Below are 17,057 nucleotides of genomic sequence, written 5' to 3' on the forward strand. Positions count from 1 at the left end.
TTATTGCTTGATAAAAACCCTTAAACAACATACCAGTTAAAATTATTGCCAAAACAAACTTTAATGCACCAACTGATTAATCACCAAATGGTTTCAGCAAAAGTAACATGCTACTACAGAAACACATTTCGCTTGAGCAACTGACCCACAAGACCTTTAATCTGAAGGTTAAATCACCATATTTCCGGTTTCGCCTTCTCCCTCACTGGCTACTTGACGCAGTTTCAACACTAAACTTCAGGCGGCCCTGCTGTTGTGTGTTGAATGGCGCAGGCGTTACGCACCAGTAACGCATCCAAACTCATGACCTCCAAGTTACATTGATCATTTGTACCGTGGATAAAATATAGCAGCTGATTCGTGAAGTCTATCATTCCCATTTAGTACGCTGAACTTCCAAGTAGTAAACTGCTGAATTATTACACGTCTTCAGTCAGACAAACCAGTTCTGGCCTTTATCTACAAGCATCAGCCTGACTGTTGAGCAATGCAGGGGAGTCATGCACCCAGGCACATTTAATCATGCCCAGACCAGATCAAGTCTACTTGTGTTCGCAAATCTAAAAGGATGGTATTGTCAAGTAAGGAGAATGCTGGTGTGTATTTGTTCTGTAAAGCCTTTTTGTGATTTCGAGACAGAGTAAATCATGTTGGAGCAAGAGAAAAACTAGAGCTGCAGGGCAGTGATGCAACAGACCTGCCAAAACTGCAGTGTGGAAGAGGGGTTTTTATTGGTGCTTGGCACAACATCGTCCCTGAGACAGCAGGAGCACACCCTGAACTATACAGTGTTGTTTCTTTTCTTCCCACAGTGTAAATTAGAATTATACACATGAAAAACTGTGGATTGTTTATTAAACAAAGACATTAAACTCAAATTCCTAGATAACTCCTATAATTCTGATAGGGAAGGTGTATCATGAGTTCATTATCATATGGTATTATATATTAATAATATAGCATTATATATATTTTGATTATACGATGACCATGAAGAGAGAGTATTATATTGATCACCTCAGTGGAGAACTGTTATACTGCTTAATGTCAAACTGTGATGTAAACTTAAAAAATTAAAGGATAAATTCACCCAGAAACGAAAATTCAGTTATTATCTATTCACCCACATGCTGATGGAAAGTCAGGTGAACTTTCATAGTCCACAAAACATTTCTGGAGCTCCACAGCAAAACAACATTGCAGCTTTCTCCTAAACAACTGAAGTAGATGGGGACTTGTTTCAAAATGTAAAAAAAAAAAACAGAAAAGAAAAGAAAGAAAATCTCCCTACAGCTTGTCCAGTGTAATCCAAGTCCCCAGATGCCTTGAGATCTCAAATTGATGTGAAAAGATGTAATTTACGCTCTTGAGGTGCAGTTGAGCTAACGCTTTTAGCTTAGCAGCGGAAATAAAGAAAGGGTGTAAATAGCGTCTTTTCCCGTCGCTTCTGTAGACTTGGATTACACAGGACGAGCTCAGGAACCATTTTATTTACTTATTTTTGTCAGTCGTTTTTTTTTATGTTTTAAAACAAGTCCCTGTCTACTTCAGTTGTTGAGGAGAATGCTGCAACACTGTTTTGCTGTGAAGCTCCAGAAATGTTTTGTGGACTACAAAAACGTTACTTGACTTTCCATCAGCATAAGGGTGGGTAGATATTGACTGAATTTTTAATTTTTGGTGAACTTATCCTTTAAAAAACAGAGGTACTCCCTTTAGAACTGGACCAAATCTATGCTGTGGATATTTCCCTCATTGCAGGGTTTTAAAGCACAACTATTCTCATCTTACGCCTGTGACCAAACGGTTCTACTCAAGGTCATTGTTCTTTATAAAACAAAAGAAAAAAAACAAACCAAACAGGAACTCTTAACTGCAGAACGAGCCTGACACAGTTACATATGAAACCATCATTCAATAATAGACAGGTTTTCATCTGAGGTATATTTGAAATAAAGCACCATCATCTTGAACAGTAACAGACACTTTAACGTAAACAAGTCGCTCAAAACTAGAAGTAACATCTCAAAAAAAGATAAAATTCAGTCGACAATTTGTGGCCAACCTTACAGTCTTAAGCTTTAGCTGTAAAGTGAGCAGGTTTTCTGTCACTCGAGCTGTGGTGTTGTGCCGGATCATTCAGCGCCCACAACTTGTGGAACTCCTTCATGAAGGGTTGCACCAGGTCCGGCTCCTCAGTGACGAGGATGTTCTCCATGTTCCCCTGCACTGCTGTCAGCGTCCAGTTGAGGGAGCCGGTGATAAGCAGGCGTCCGTCCACCACCGCAAACTTGTGATGCATGTACACACAGCCCACGCTGCAGCGCACACAGATCCCTGCGAAGAGGGTAGACGGGGGAAAGGGTGGAGGGTAATTCTTTAATGCCTTGGAGATGTGTAGAGATGTGGTTCTGCACAAAGAATATCAATGAATATTCCTGCTCTTTAGAAGTCTTCTAGAAGTTTCTTAATAGACAGTGCTGACATGACCTGAGGAGTTGTAACAGGGTAAACAAATTTAAATGCATTTAAACTGCTGCACTTTGGCTTCATAGACTATTCAAGCCCACGGCAACACTGTTTCATCAAAAGCCTATGACAGTCAGCAAATAACATTCTCAGTCACATGAATGTTTTCGTCTTCTACATAACATCATGAGACACTTGTTTATTTCTTTTATCCAGTCTGAGCAAAGGAAACGCTTTGGATAGAAAATTTGCAACACAAAAGTGGAGAAGCAGCCATCATGTCTGACTTGTCTGATTTCTTAAATATTTACAGCAAATATTTGAGCATTACAACTTGTTTCCAACAATGTTACACAAGGTAACGTCTCATTTGGTCATCCATCGCTACTCAGTTCCTTCTATTCTTTTCCCCTCTCCTCTCTGTAATGTCTTCATGAAGTAAAGTATATCTCACCTCCAGCTAAAACCGGCAGTCAACATTACAGTGGCTACATAAACACTCGACAATGGAGGTCAACTCGCAGATCACTGCTGCAGTCAGGTGAATAATCATGAGTGAAGATAAATCCATTATTTAATCCTTAAAGTTAAAAAGTAATCTCTGAGGTCCAGATCCGAGCAGAATCCGATGAGGTGTTAACTTTTCTGAGCTGGCCGGCTCTGAGCAGCTGATCAGCAGCTATGCCCCCCACTCCACACGGCCCCATGCACACAACGCTCTGCAAATGTCCTTTGTTTTGTTTTGATAGAGATCCCCCTAGCGGCAGAAGTTACATATTGTACATTTAACTGAGTACATACGTTATAAATAATAATAATACAATTTCTAACAGAGAGCTTGATTGAAATGCTTGTTTAATCTTTTGCACAGTTTCACCTCAGCTGTGCAGAATGAAAAATATCTGAGACAGAGGCATTACTCTAGGAGATTTGTTATGCAGAATACTAATTAGATACTGCTATGCAAGTTCCCTCTTGAAAGGTTAAGTGCATTTCACTTTAAAAACAAGTGAAAAACAATTACCAGAAATTAGTTTGTAAGAGTCAATCTTCTGAGCATTTCTCTTAAAAGTGCCACGTCCCTTTGACCCCCCCTAATCGCTCCCTGACTTTTTGGCTTTTAAAAAAATATTCAGCTCAACATGAAGAGAGCACAAAAAAATGCACGAGAGTAAATGCAACTGGGAATGTAAGGTTTTCGTCTTTCCAGTTTTCTCAGAGACAAGCAGTCCAGAGGATGCCCCTTTAATAACCTTTCAGAGTCCACATACATCAGTGAATATCCCCCTTATGAGGGAAAACTACCCCAACCAGTGACAGCAGATAAAAGTAGAGCACTGTGCTTAGTGCCAGTCACATTCAGCTATTTGGGGATAAAAGGTTTCTGCAGACAATGACAAAATGTAACAGAGACGGTATGGAAAGAGGAGTTTATTGTCCCTCGCACCAAAGTCATTTTCATGAGGTTTGCAGTCAACATACACACACACACTTGAAAACACTTAACCTAATGAAATTCGCTGTCAGGTTGCCAATTTCTTACTTACTTAATTCTTACTTAACCATATGCAGCGGCAGTAATTGATTAAATGCGGAGGGCTGAGGGAGAAAGCGAGACAGTGTGAGTCTGACACGTGACACAAAATCTTTCAGAGCTTTGGGAGCGTGATTACTCTGACTGAACCTCCATTCACCCCGACAGTTCCTATCATCTCTCTATTCACCACTAAGGAACCCCTGTGAGACTTACTGACAATGACACTGATGGTCCGAGAACACAGAGTGAGCACCGTTAGTTGAGTAGTCCCTTCCCGTACTTCAAGTGAAAATTGTCTATAATAATGATCCCACAGAAGTTGGTGTGACTTTTTTGACAAAAAATATCTCTGTAAGTGTTAAATATGTCCCCCTTGGGCTGCATTTGTGTATTTTTTTTTGGCAAAGGGATGCTTTGTCATAGTGACAATTTCAGTCACAGAGTATAAAGACATTTTTTTCCCTCACCGGCCTTGCGGAGGACCCCTATCTGGGTACCAGTGACGGCGGCGTAGTCCTTGTCAACAATGACTCGAATGGTGATGCCCCTTCTGTGCAGCATGAGTACAGCCCTGCTCAGGTCCATGTTGGAAAAGGCAAAGATACACAGGTCCAGAGAGGAGGAAGCAGACAGGATGTGTCGCAGAAGACGGGACAAAGAGGTCTCCACACCATGAGGCAACGAGCAGAGGCAGGTACTGGAAAAGCAGAAAACAAGATAAGAAGAGAAAATGCCTACTTGTTTAATCATCTACTGACCTTCTGTAGGGTATACTAAATATGTTTCCAATTTATATATTCCATCTTTCACCCAGATCCTAAGTGCTCTTGTTCATAATTATGTGTAAATTTGTTTTCTGGGTGTAATTTAATGCAAAAAAAAAGTATTCAGTAGATAAAAGAATAGTCCTGTGAGGTGAAAAGGGATTTGGATGAGGAATAGTAATCACACCGACTAAATCCTCTTACTGAAAGCATCTTGGGGCTGAGAATATTTGTATTAGTGGCTATTATCACAACACAGTTAACAATGATACAGAGAAAAAATATACAGTATATTGGTTCCTGTAACTCAAAACAGAGATTATGTCTCACTTACTCAGATGAACGGGGTGTGAAGATGTGCTCCACACAGGCCATCTCTGTGGGAAAGAAGAGGACCTCGTTGAGGGTTCTTTGAGGCCTGAGGCGACGGACGAGCAAGACGATCAGCTCCAGACTTAAAGAGAGGGCCACCACACCCAGACCGACCACCTTCACCGTCCACATCACTGAAAGTTACCACCGAACAAATCAAACATGCAGAATAATACAAACGTTTTCATCCTTATACATTAATAGTTTTTGTGAGTTTTTTGATTACGTGATAATGAACATTTTCACACTCATGTCTCATCAATAATAAATTATAATTATACTATCTGTCTGAATTTTGAGGTGCTGCAATTCTTGGCGTTATGTCATTTTAAATTCAAAAGCTTGACGATGTCACACATATCCAACATTTATTAGCATTTTCTCACATTTTGCAAACAAAAACAAAACTCAGATCAAGAAAATAATCAGCAGATGAGTCAGTGAATAAAATAATCATTATTTGAAGATCAGATGTCGTGTATATATCAAAAACAGAACATCTATAACGCTGCACCTCAATTAATATTTTTATAATCATGTCCAACAAGAAGGTTTATAAATTTAGCAGACACCCTTTTTGTCCTTTTCCAGTGCTGTAACGGAACAACGTACATTTACTCAAGAAATGTACTTTTTTTTACAATTTTTATACCTTTTGTGTACTTTTACTCAGTAGGTGATTTGTTAATTAATAACATCTCTAGTCACGTCTCCATAAAAGATTTTGTTACAGGTGGCTTAGTCTGGGGTGTATTTTCCGCAGCATTGACTGAGTGATAATAAAACAATTATAGGCATATTACAGCACGAATACGTTGATGACAAGAGTCTATAGAGTGTATAGGCTAGAATATAGTATGGAGTTGAGTATTTATTCTGTATAGTTTCAAGAATATTACAGATCCAAGAAGAAACTGACAGGAATGCCATGGACTTATCAAGATACAGCAGAGTTAGGTTACTGATATTTCGAAGCCAAGGTTGGGACCACAGATGCTCACTTTCGCAAACCTCACTCAGATGAGAGATCAATAAGTCAGGCAGACTAAGCTAACATATTCAACTAAGAAACCCCTCTGTCCCTGAACTGTCTGTGCTGTTATGGGGATGGAGAGTCGGCATGGCAGGTTAACAAGAGGGGTGCATTTTGGTCATTTTGTGAAAAGGAGGGTAGCATTTCGGTCATTTTGTTAACCAGGGGGACGCATTTTGGTCATTTTGTTAACAAGGCGGATGCATTTTGGTCATTTTATTAACCAGGGGGATGCATTTTGGTCATTTTATTCACCAGGGGGATGCATTTTGGTCATTTTGTTAACCAGGCAGATGCATTTTGGTCATTTTATTAACCAGGCAGATGCATTTTGGCCATTTTGTTAACCAGGCAGATGCATTTTGGTCATTTTATTAACCAGGGGGATGCATTTTGGTCATTTTGTTAACCAGGCGGATGCATTTTGGTCATTTTATTAACCAGGGGGATGCATTTTGGTCATTTTGTTAACCAGATGGATGCATTTTGATCATTTCATTAACCAGGCAGATGCATTTTGGTCATTTTGTTAACAAGGGACATGCATTTTGGTCATTTTGTTAACCAGGCGAATGCATTTTGGTTAACCAGGGGGAAGCATTTTGGTCAAGGAGAGAAAGAGGGATGGCATCTTCCCTCTTTCTCTCCCTCAAATTGCCAATTTGCCAACTTTTGAATACAGGAGATTTACTTTTCCAGTACATCAGTACTTTCCAGTAGTTTTTTGACTATTTTCTCTTGATTATTGTTATGCACGAAACACAAACCCAATCGTATATGAAAGCCTAACATTAATAGGCAATAAACTCGAATCCGATTCACTTTCTTTAGTGGGATTCAGTGTATTGTGTAAAGTTAGCTACCATACTCATGTTAAACTCACTAGCTTCGTTGACATTGTTGTGATGGTCGGTTGTAACGTCATCATATCGCATCAACACCAAACACTGAGGACATGTGACGACACCAAAGCTGTTAACACCAAGCTAACTACCGACATAAAGAGTTAACTTTGACAGCATGTTGGAGGGCAAGTCTAAACATTAAACATGGAGCATTTCAGGCAACACACCCAACCTGTCTTAGCTTCTGTCGCCACCACGCGGGAATAGGCTGGTGTCAGACGCTGTTACGTCACTGCCAATCATCTTAACTGACATGTCAGTGAGCCAATGACTGGCCGTCAAGCGCACACGCTCTCCTCCAATCATTTAACGCGAACAGTTACCGGTGGCGGGTCTTCAGGAAGCCTTTTCCTCATAACCACAACGTGAATTTTCTACCCCCAAAGGTAAACAAGACTGAACTTTTATAAAATAACTTTATCACGATACATTTAGTAGCTACGACCAGTCGAGGCATAATGAAAGTCGTTTTCTTACCAGCAGCTATTTAACTCGTCTTTTTATTGTGAAGCGATTAATGTTTTCCTGGGGATCAACAACAAACATGCTAACGTTAGTTAGCCTGCTAACTTTGCCAGCAATGTGGTACAGCAGCTTCTGACCCGAGTTGTTTCCCAGTCTGGTGGCCTCACATACTTTGTGTTGTGTTCTCCACGTTGAAGCCGCCGTGTTTTTTGTCTCCTTCACGCAGAGACCTGCTTCAGTTTGTGCACAATGGGTCGCCGCAAGTCCAAAAGAAAGCCCCCTCCGAAGAAGAAGATGACGGGAGATCTGGATTCTCAGTTCACCTGTCCCTTCTGCAATCACGAGAAGTCATGCGATGTCAAGATGTACGTACACTTTCACCACACGCTCAACCCAAGACAGCTTGACTTCAAGTTTCATTTGTTGATGAGGTGATTGTTGCCAACTTTTTAATTTCTGAATCTGTCACCAGGGAGAGGAGCAGAAATACTGGGATAATATCATGCACCGTCTGCTTGGAGGAGTTCCAGACCCCCATCACTTGTATCCTCACTCGACATAATAATTACACAACTGTGCAGTTTGGAAATCCAATTCTATCAACTTTTGGCACGAAAGTTTTTGTCTTGGTCCTGCTCATGGTAGTTGAACAAATCAATCTCAAACATCCACTTACTTGATTTTGCCGGCCCTTCGACTGGATCCTATTAAGGGCCAATATACTCTGTCAGAAGTGCCTGTCAGTTGGTTGAAAGGTTTCAGAAACTCCCTTCCCCCACAGCTTTCGGATATCAGGTTAATCAGGGATGTGTCTGACCATTTCTTATCAGAAACTGACGTTCCCATCACGTCACATTGTGATTGATCAGCTTTGTTGAAGTGGAGAAGGAGCCAAGGTCGGAAATTCTCTAGCTGCATTTCATCCACCGAGCAGTGCAGTTCAGTTTGTTACACATTAGATCACCAGTTTGCGTCTGTTTGATTTTAAACGCCATCAAACAAAATGTGTTAAGACCAGACTCTGACGGAGTATGCCCCGGTCCACCGTCTTTATCAGCAAATGGAGTTTGCTCACTTGTCGTGGCTGTAACTCAGTCTGCTTCAACACTAACTTGTCTTTTTTATAAGATGCTGTGTTCGTGTTAAACAACCTGCATCTAAACAATTGTTTCCAGGTCATTACTTTAAAGGTCTCTTCCTTCAGTTAAACACTTAAACGGCTACATTTCTTCTCATCATTTTTGCAGTTGGCATACAACAAAACTGCACATCACAAAACGAGAGATCTCAGAAAAGGTTAGAGGTGACCGAACATTGTTAACTTTCCTGTCACGCAGCAGATTTCCCTGCACATACTGAAACAACAGGCTGTGTTTTTATGTACAAACTCTGGAGACTGTTCTGAGAAACCTCTTTTTTTTTGTCCGAATGGACGGCTGACAGAAAAATAGCAGATATTTCTTGACTCACTCTGTTAAATGGCGTGGAGATTCATAATGTGATTATGACTGGAGGATTGTTCGCCCTACAAACATTCTTTCCTGGCAATCGTTCACATTTTGTTTTCCCTTCTGTATTGATTTCCAATGTTAATATCCCCGTGGTCTGCACTGATATAAACTCTTTTATTTTAAGGATTTTTTGGCCTTTCGTGGCTTCATTGATAGGACAGTATAGAGAGATGACAGGAAACATGATGACTGAGAGGGGGGATGGCACGCAGCAAAGGGCCTCTGTACATGGGACACGCGCTCTACCAACTGAGCTACTGGGGCGCCCAAAAACATTCCTTTTATCCTTAATCCATTGCTCTTCAGATCTGTCGGAGCCAGTTGACGTGTACAGCGATTGGATAGATGCCTGTGAAGCAGCCAATCAGTAGCCCTCATGGAGCTGGATGTCTTTCAGGAACAGGATGAGGATGTGTCTGGTGGTGGTCGTGGGCCCAATACGATCAGGCTGGTCAGAGGACATTTATGAAACGCTTCTGCACAAAGTGGCTCTGAAGTGTTCCTGTTGTCTTCTCCAGTTTCTGTTTAAGCCACAACACTAGTTCTGACTGCCGAGATATATTACATCATCTGTTCTCTTCAGTGTAACCTGATTTATCTCCACACATTGACTGTACATTGACAATATTTGTTTCCTTTTTTTAAAAATATTTTGGATTGTTCTCAAAGATCCTTAAGATGCAGCTCAGACGAGCCTTTAAACAGTAGCTGTTATTATTATTAAATTGCGTTCCTTGATTTTTATTTTGTGTTAAACTGCTTGATATCGTGAGCTGCACACATATCATTTAAATACAAGAGGCATCCCATTTTGGCTTTTTAATGTGAAATCAATAGAACATAACATCTTTTTGGTAAACATGAGTGAGTGGTGTGAATGTGTGGATCTTAATAGAAACAGGTTGAAAACACTCATTCTCTCTTACAAACTGAGACTAGCAGCAGGACCTTAATTTCCAGGTTGGCTACACAGTTCAGGCATAATGTTACGGGTCTCGTTCACAGTAATAATTTCCCACAGCTCTCCTCATCCTCATAAAGAGTTGTGTCACAACATTAGGTCATTCCAACGGAGAGAGGAATGACTGTGTGTAAGCTTAGCTGCTACATTCAAAAGTTTTGAATTGTGCTTAAATCATTCAGTTTTTTTCAGTTGATTGTACGTTTTTAGCTTACATGTTCAAGAAATAAAATTTTTCAAGAAGTACAAATGATGTTTGTTGTTAAGCGCATATGTACAGAGAAGTGTAATCTAATCCAGAAATCAAGTTATAATATTGGGTGTTATTTTCCTATGCAACAGCCATCAGTGTTAATAGCAACATTATGAATTTGATAAGTGTGATCTTGGAAATAAAAGAGCAATAAGACTTGATACCAGTAAGTGTTGGTTGGTTTTTATTGTGTAATAAATTAAATGTACTGTATTTTGAGTGCATGATAATGCAGATGTTTAATCTGTTACATGAAGGATTCCAGTTGAAGCATTAAACAGTGAGTAACATATTCACAGACCTGACAAACCCTCTTTCTGTTAGTGATCAAAATGTGTTTATGCAACCTTGATTTGGTTTAATCAATATAACTCCTATTTTTATGTAATTATTTATTGATTAAGGGGACAGGAAACCAAACAAAGTGATTAGATCTGATGTGGCCACATCCTGTACAGCACTGAGCACCACCAGCTGGTGACAAATGGAGGGACAGCTTAAGAAATGCCAATTAGGCTTTAGATGAATAGTCAAAGAACCTGAGATTTAATAAAGACAATTAATAAAGTCAATAAAATCAACTATACTTTTACAGGTGTCAGTACCGGGATAAAATAAATTAAATGACTGCCTTGTAGACTATAAAACAGATTGAATAGTAAAATTTGAATGAGGTAAAAGAACAGACTCAACTTCCAAATGTGTGGTTTTTATTTGAGTTCGCACTGTTCCAGTTTTGATTCATCATTACACACAGATGTGGTGAGCCATTAAAAACAGGCTTTTTGATTGGACAATGGGACACTCTCAGCTCGTGAATGGATGGAGAACCACCCAAAACACATTTTACTTTAATTACAGCACTTAAATCCAAAGGCATCAAAGACGCTGGCAGTTTCAAAGTGAAATATCTAAGTAAAGTAAAAGCTTCTGATCTACTCTCCTGTGGCATCTGTGACCGTGGCACATTTTCAGGAGTCCAGCATCCCATTCATCCCCGCAGAGCACGGGATGTAGCAGATCACAAATGAAAGAAGACACAGTGTAGCAAGGCTGTGCACCAGGCAGCGCTGAGTGATAATAGATGAGATGTGGAGTGCCTGCCTAGGCTCTCTCCACCCAGGAAGAGTGTGTCCGTGCATGCGCGCTCTGCTCTGTGCATTGTGTTTGATGATGGACCCCAGCTGGAGAGGTATTGCCGACGCCTTATGAAACATGCTGGAGGATGATTACAATGGAGAGTGATTATCACTTAGTCTCTCATCTGTCTCTGCACGTCCCCTCCCACTCCCTCCCCCTCTCTTCTATTTCTCCTCTCCCATTCAGCACGCGAGGTCAAGTGTCACCCCGTCTCCGTTGTCAAGGCTGCCAATCACCCACACAGTGAGTGCGCGGCAACTGTTGCCAAGGAAACAGAGCGATTCGGGTTGCTAGGCACCTGGAGCTGTGCTCACAATAGTCATTTTGTTGCTTAGAAGCACACACACACACACAAATACACACAAAACCAGAGAAAGAGCTTTGCCCAATCAACAAGTTTACACAACGTGCAGATTTGTATAAATATAATTACATACTGCGCTAATAAATAAGAGATTTGCTTACGCAGGAGTAAGAAATCATGAAATAGTAAATGATGGGAGTGTAATTTATCATGGGCACATTTGCGAAACAGATGCTAATATATTGCTGAATTTGCAATGCAATGTTGATTTTCTAATTTATAATACTTAGCAATAATGCTAATGTACCAAAAATGTAATTCAGGATGTTTTATTCCAACACCTATGCTACCTGATTAATCAGCTTGCCCCGGCGTCCAAGATTTCTTCAGACCTACAACTCAACTTGATCAATAAAAGACATAAACATCCATCATTGTGACTAAAAATAGTTACCCATAAAATCAATCCATCCCTTATTTCCCCACTGGCACACGGACCCAGTGAACCTAGCTGCGAGGCGTGTGCATTCATATATGTAAGGGGGTGTATCTGTGTGCTTGTTTTTATAAGCTCCATCAATCCCCCATTTCCCTACTGGCATGTAGATCATATGAACCCTCATGCAGTTTATGTATGTGTGTGTCTGTGTGTGTGTGTGCGCGCGCCTGAGTCTCCGACATGACAGCCAGTCAGCTGAGCCGAATGCTGAAATGTCAGCAACGGGTGCAAGCCTTGACATGTCCTCATGTGTTACTGTCTCCTGTTGCTGCTACAGGCATCAAACTCTCACACATTTTTAGCTTGAGCCAGGGAGTCAAAAATAGGAGTGCAAGAGTAGTCGGTTATGCAGTGGGATGATGGTTATGCACAGTTAAAATGTACCATCCCATGGCATCGCAGTTGCACAGGAAGCCGAATATTTCAGCACCGGTTTTATACAAACTTTGTGAGGGAACATGTTTGGCGCAGGGTGTGAAGGGCTGTGAAAGACACTCATCAACTGATAAGATTATAGGCTCACCTGTGTGCACGACTGACTGACAAGGGTATGTAATCAAGAAGGTTTGGAATTAACGTCTGAGTCTGGAGACTTTTGTGTTAAGCTCCCTGAACTAATGCCCGGGGGGTTTAGCTTAGTGGCATGCTGCGAGTCTTCCCCACCAGCACCTCTGCACGAGAGCCCGAATGTAGCCAGCGAAACAAACTCATTTCCTCCACAGGTGTAAGGAGTGACATGGTTGATAAACCTACGATGATAAAACCTTTTCAGCGGCTGGATTTTGATTTGGCTAGCCCTGATTGCGTTCTATTTAAAAACCTTTCTGATTGAACAAAATAAGCCCCCTTTTTCCGTAAAAAAAGTCACCTCTGGGTGCTTCATTAAAAAACACCCCCATGTCTTGTGTCACCTCCTCAGCTTGGCTATACGTTGATATGTGTCTGCCATTGTACTCGACTGAATAGAGTCTGCTTTTGGTCCCATGTAGATGATAAAGCTTCCACTCGACTACGCGTATTCTCAAGCAATAACATCCACATCTGTATTATCAACCCAAGAATACCCGTGGTCGAGACCGGAGCAAAGAGGCCCACCTCCTCCTCCCCTCCATCCCTTCCTCTCTCCTCTCGGCTCTGGAGCTCTTCCTCCTCGTCTGCTTGCATCCCTTCGGCTCCTGCACTCCTGAATGAGATTGCAGCGTGGAAGGGAGGAGGAGAGGTCCGTGTGGAGGCAATTTCTTTAAGGGCTGCACCTACGATGAGAGAGACAATAGACATCATATTTATCCTTGAATAACAATGCAGCAGGAGGTTATAATACACATTTCACGCATGCTTCAAGTCACATCTTGAGCTCATTGTTAGACTAATAAGCCGATTGTAAGCTTTACGCACCAGCCGCACACACACGCACACAGACGCACACACGGGCAGCCTGCTATGCATCTTTACCTGAGCTGCACCAAGTAAACAGATTGCACTGCCAACAGCTAGTCCCTTTGCTCTCCCAGGTATCAAGCAACCGTTTAGCCGAGCGCTGAGGGAGAGGGCAGGCTCACCAATTATCAAATAGGTGTCAGTGTGTGTTACACCACACTGAGGGGGGAGACTGATTACCAAACAGATGTTCAGCCCTCACCTCCATCCCCTCCTCCTCACCTCATGCCTTCCTCCACTCCATTTTCCATTCCTTTTATTCCCCCCCAGCATCCATCTCTGTCTACCCATCTTTGTCTCCTCTCCTCTCTCCTTTAGACTCTCCCCCACCTCCTCCCCCGGTTTGTCCCACGGAGAATAAGGCCGACTCTTCCCTATCCACACTTGCCAATTAGAGACTCGGTAGTTGTCAATCAACAGCTGAGGAGGAGAGAGAACAAGAGAGGAGGGGAGTCATTGGGAAAGGGGGAGGTTTGGGGGAAGTCGGGGGGGGGTTGCATCAGCACCACAGACAGCTCCCCCTGGAAAACTCGGGCTAGTTCAGAAACATGACTTGACTGTCTTTCTTCTTCTCCCCACTTCTTCTTAACCTCTCCTCTCTAATCGCCCTGATCCCTCTGTCGTCATTCACGTTCTTGCCCTGCGTTTACCCTTTCACCCCTCTCCTTCCTGCCTCCCCAGTCCTCCATCCTCAGATCGGCGTGTTCCTCCGTAAAGCCCATCCAAAAAAGAAAAAAAAATTGACACTCCCGGAAAGTTCCCATTTGCCACCGACAATCCTCTCACCTCACTCACACCTGTGATAGTCTACATCCGAACCCGCTGTCATTTGCAAGAGGAGCTGCCAAAGAAACTAGCCGGAGCCATCACGTCGGGAAGATCTTGACACTCGTCTCCCTCATTACCTATCCTCCTCTAGTCCTCTCTCCTTATCTCATCTCATCTCCCTCTTTCTCTCTCTCTGCTCGTCTCTTCCTCCATCCCAACTGTCCATGTCTGGGGCTGCTGATGATGACAACTCAAGTGGACGTGTCTTCTGTTCTCACCAAGAGCTGTGAAGAGATGTACGTAGGTGTCAGAGATCTGGTGTAAAAATACACCCTGCTGCTGCCCTCTTCACTACACAGGACCGGTCTGTGTCTGCTCGGTGTCACTGGAATGTCTCCGTCTAATTTGAAGACATGCTTTAGTGTAGTTTTAGCTGTGTGTGTGTGTGTGTGTGTGCATGTGTGTGTGAGCTATGAGAGAGTGACTGTCACATACAATGGGTGTGCCTGCAGAGCCACTATTAAAATATGTTTTCTGTCACTTGTCTGTTTTACCTTTGACAGCTTATTCCCAATAAAAGCTGCACGGGCTGCATAGAGAACTTTGTGTCATGGCGAAAGACATCTGGTTTGCATTTAAAAGAAAATCCATTTCCTGAATTGACTTGATTGAAAGTGGACTGGCTCCAGCTGGAGGGCCTAATGAAAGCCAATCGGTCTGCGCTTCATATTTGCGTCTGACGCACGCAGACCTATCAATCCTTTAATGTACCTGGTGCTTCGGATAGGATGCAGAGTCACAAGTGGCCATGCCAGAGAGCAAGAAGAGAAGACAGGCCTGAGATGGAGACAGAGACTGAGCGGAGGCCAGGCTGCTGCTCGCACATTACCGCTTAATTGCTTGGAACTAAAGGCGCTGTTATGAGGATGTTTATGCCTATGCTTGCAACAGCAAATCTTTCCAGTCATTTTGGCTACACCGTGCAGCCTAATAGTCGCTACCCAGACAAAAATAATAAATAAATAAATGACCAAGTGATGGCCATTGCAACAATTTCAGCTTAGAGTGCAGAATAAGAAACTTTCAGCTGAGACACTTTGGTTTTTCTTAATCTTGCTGGGCCTGAGTGCACACAGGCTCCAGTTGGCCTACTAGCCCAGATAACCAGACAACCAACACACCACTGTAAAATTGCAGATAGCCAGCAGCAGCAGCAGCAGCAGCACCTGTCTTCTACGTGACAGGCTTGGATATTAAGCTTTCTTTGTTTGTAAATACATCCGCTTGCACTCACAAGGAGAACCCAGTTCAGAGTGGCACGCCTGGATTGAATCTTTAACCCTTCGCAGGGGGAGTGTGAAAGAGATTTTTTTTTTTTTTTTTTAACCATCTTTTGTCTTTTATCCAACAGGAGGATGACTGACTGACTGACTGACTGACACGCTGCTGCTGCTGCTGGTTAAATATTAAGCTGCGTGCAGGTGCAATTCTCCATCAAGTCGTTTGATAGGAACTTGAGGGAGTGATGCTGATGGGACCAACCTGTTCAGTTATCAAATCACAAAGCGTGCCAGCGAGGAATTGATCGTCGGGCGTTCATCCCGTGCCGTGCCGTGCCGTGCCGCGCCGTGCTACAAGCCGGCTCCCGAAAGCTTAAATCTACAAGTCTTGTTTTGGCCACTTCAGAATATGCGCACACATATCTCCAAATATCAAGACGGAATAAAGTGATGGAGCAAAAAAAAACAAAAAAAAACCGCGCTGTGAACTGTGTGTCCAACAACAAAAGGAAAGAAAAACGCTTCTCATGGAGGAGGTATGAGCGCAGAATATTGAACTTACCGCTGTGTCCATCTGTATGTCAGCTCCCCTGAAGATGCAGCTCCATATGCCATACATTGTATCCATGCTGAAGTGTGAGAATAGGCTATACTGTGCAGGGAAACGCCCCCCCTCTCCTCCTCCTCCTCCTCCTCCTCCTCCCCGCTATCCCTTTCTCTCCTGTGCGCTTCTCCTCCTGCTTGTGGGGGAATCACATAACCACTCCTTGTTTTTTCCATTCTCTCCGAGGGAGGGATGGAGGAGCGATGGAGCCTATGCAGCAGCAGCAGCAGCAGCAGCATCACCACCAGCATCCCATGCAACTCAGCTGCAACCTCTCACCTCTCCTCCTCCTCCTCCTCCTCCTCCCCTTCTCCTGCTGCTCACGCTTCCTCTCTCGTCCATGCCTCCCTCCAGCCCTGACGCCGAGGAGCATGCCCCATAGTGCAGCGGTTCTCAAGCCGTGGCCCGGGGACCACAGAGGGTCCGTGACGGAGCACACGTAGTAAAAATGGAAAAATGAAGTTTAGGGGTGGGTGTTGTGAGTGCACTTGAAATCAACACAACACATGGGGACAATTAGTACATCTGTCTTTACTGTGAAGTCCAATCGGTGGTGACTTCGAGGGCTGCAGGAGATGCAGCCGCTTAACATTTAGAAGATGTGCATTTGTCAAAAAGTGGAAAGTAGCGGAGGACTTCTCGCCGGACAGCCTTACTGCATTGTATTTCATTATATTTTCGGTTGTCACCATGGTGCCTGAATTTTGTGATTTTCTTTTAGGTTAATGGATGCAGAAAAGACATCTCCAAAATGG

At 42.7% G+C, this 17,057-nt stretch overlaps 2 protein-coding genes and 1 long non-coding RNA gene across 7 annotated transcripts; 1 reads left to right on the forward strand and 2 right to left on the reverse strand.

The window, feature by feature from the left end:
• Positions 1-707: 707 nt before the first annotated feature.
• On the reverse strand, positions 708-7,801 carry pld6 (phospholipase D family, member 6). 5 transcript variants are annotated; one of them, XM_084378201.1, is made up of 5 exons: positions 7,253-7,284; positions 7,059-7,122; positions 5,105-5,276; positions 4,474-4,703; positions 708-2,337 (listed from the first exon to the last, which is right to left on the reverse strand). In XM_084378201.1, exons 2-5 carry the CDS (start codon positions 7,108-7,110, stop codon positions 2,075-2,077), a joined length of 717 nt encoding a protein of 238 aa, XP_084234327.1. In that variant the 5' UTR covers positions 7,111-7,122; positions 7,253-7,284; the 3' UTR covers positions 708-2,074. The 5 variants fall into 5 exon arrangements, with proteins under 5 accessions (XP_084234327.1, XP_084234326.1, XP_084234328.1 ...); XM_084378200.1 differs by having other exon boundaries at positions 7,248-7,269; XM_084378202.1 differs by lacking the exons at positions 7,059-7,122; positions 7,253-7,284 and adding an exon at positions 7,717-7,801.
• Positions 7,371-10,431, forward strand: LOC311272099 (transcription elongation factor 1 homolog). Its single transcript, XM_084378249.1, has 4 exons — positions 7,371-7,466; positions 7,772-7,910; positions 8,018-8,088; positions 9,363-10,431. The coding sequence occupies exons 2-4, from the start codon at positions 7,795-7,797 to the stop codon at positions 9,425-9,427; spliced, it is 252 nt and encodes an 83-aa protein (XP_084234375.1). The 5' UTR covers positions 7,371-7,466; positions 7,772-7,794; the 3' UTR covers positions 9,428-10,431.
• A 527-nt stretch (positions 10,432-10,958) lies between these two features.
• On the reverse strand, positions 10,959-16,427 carry LOC311264856. The gene is made up of 2 exons (XR_014623498.1): positions 16,261-16,427; positions 10,959-13,466 (listed from the first exon to the last, which is right to left on the reverse strand). It is a non-coding gene; the product is annotated as an uncharacterized lncRNA (long non-coding RNA).
• Positions 16,428-17,057: the final 630 nt, after the last annotated feature.

Source organism: Pagrus pagrus (genome assembly GCF_965226575.1).
Source record: "Pagrus pagrus genome assembly, chromosome: 2".
Taxonomy (NCBI): Eukaryota; Metazoa; Chordata; class Actinopteri; order Spariformes; family Sparidae; genus Pagrus; species Pagrus pagrus.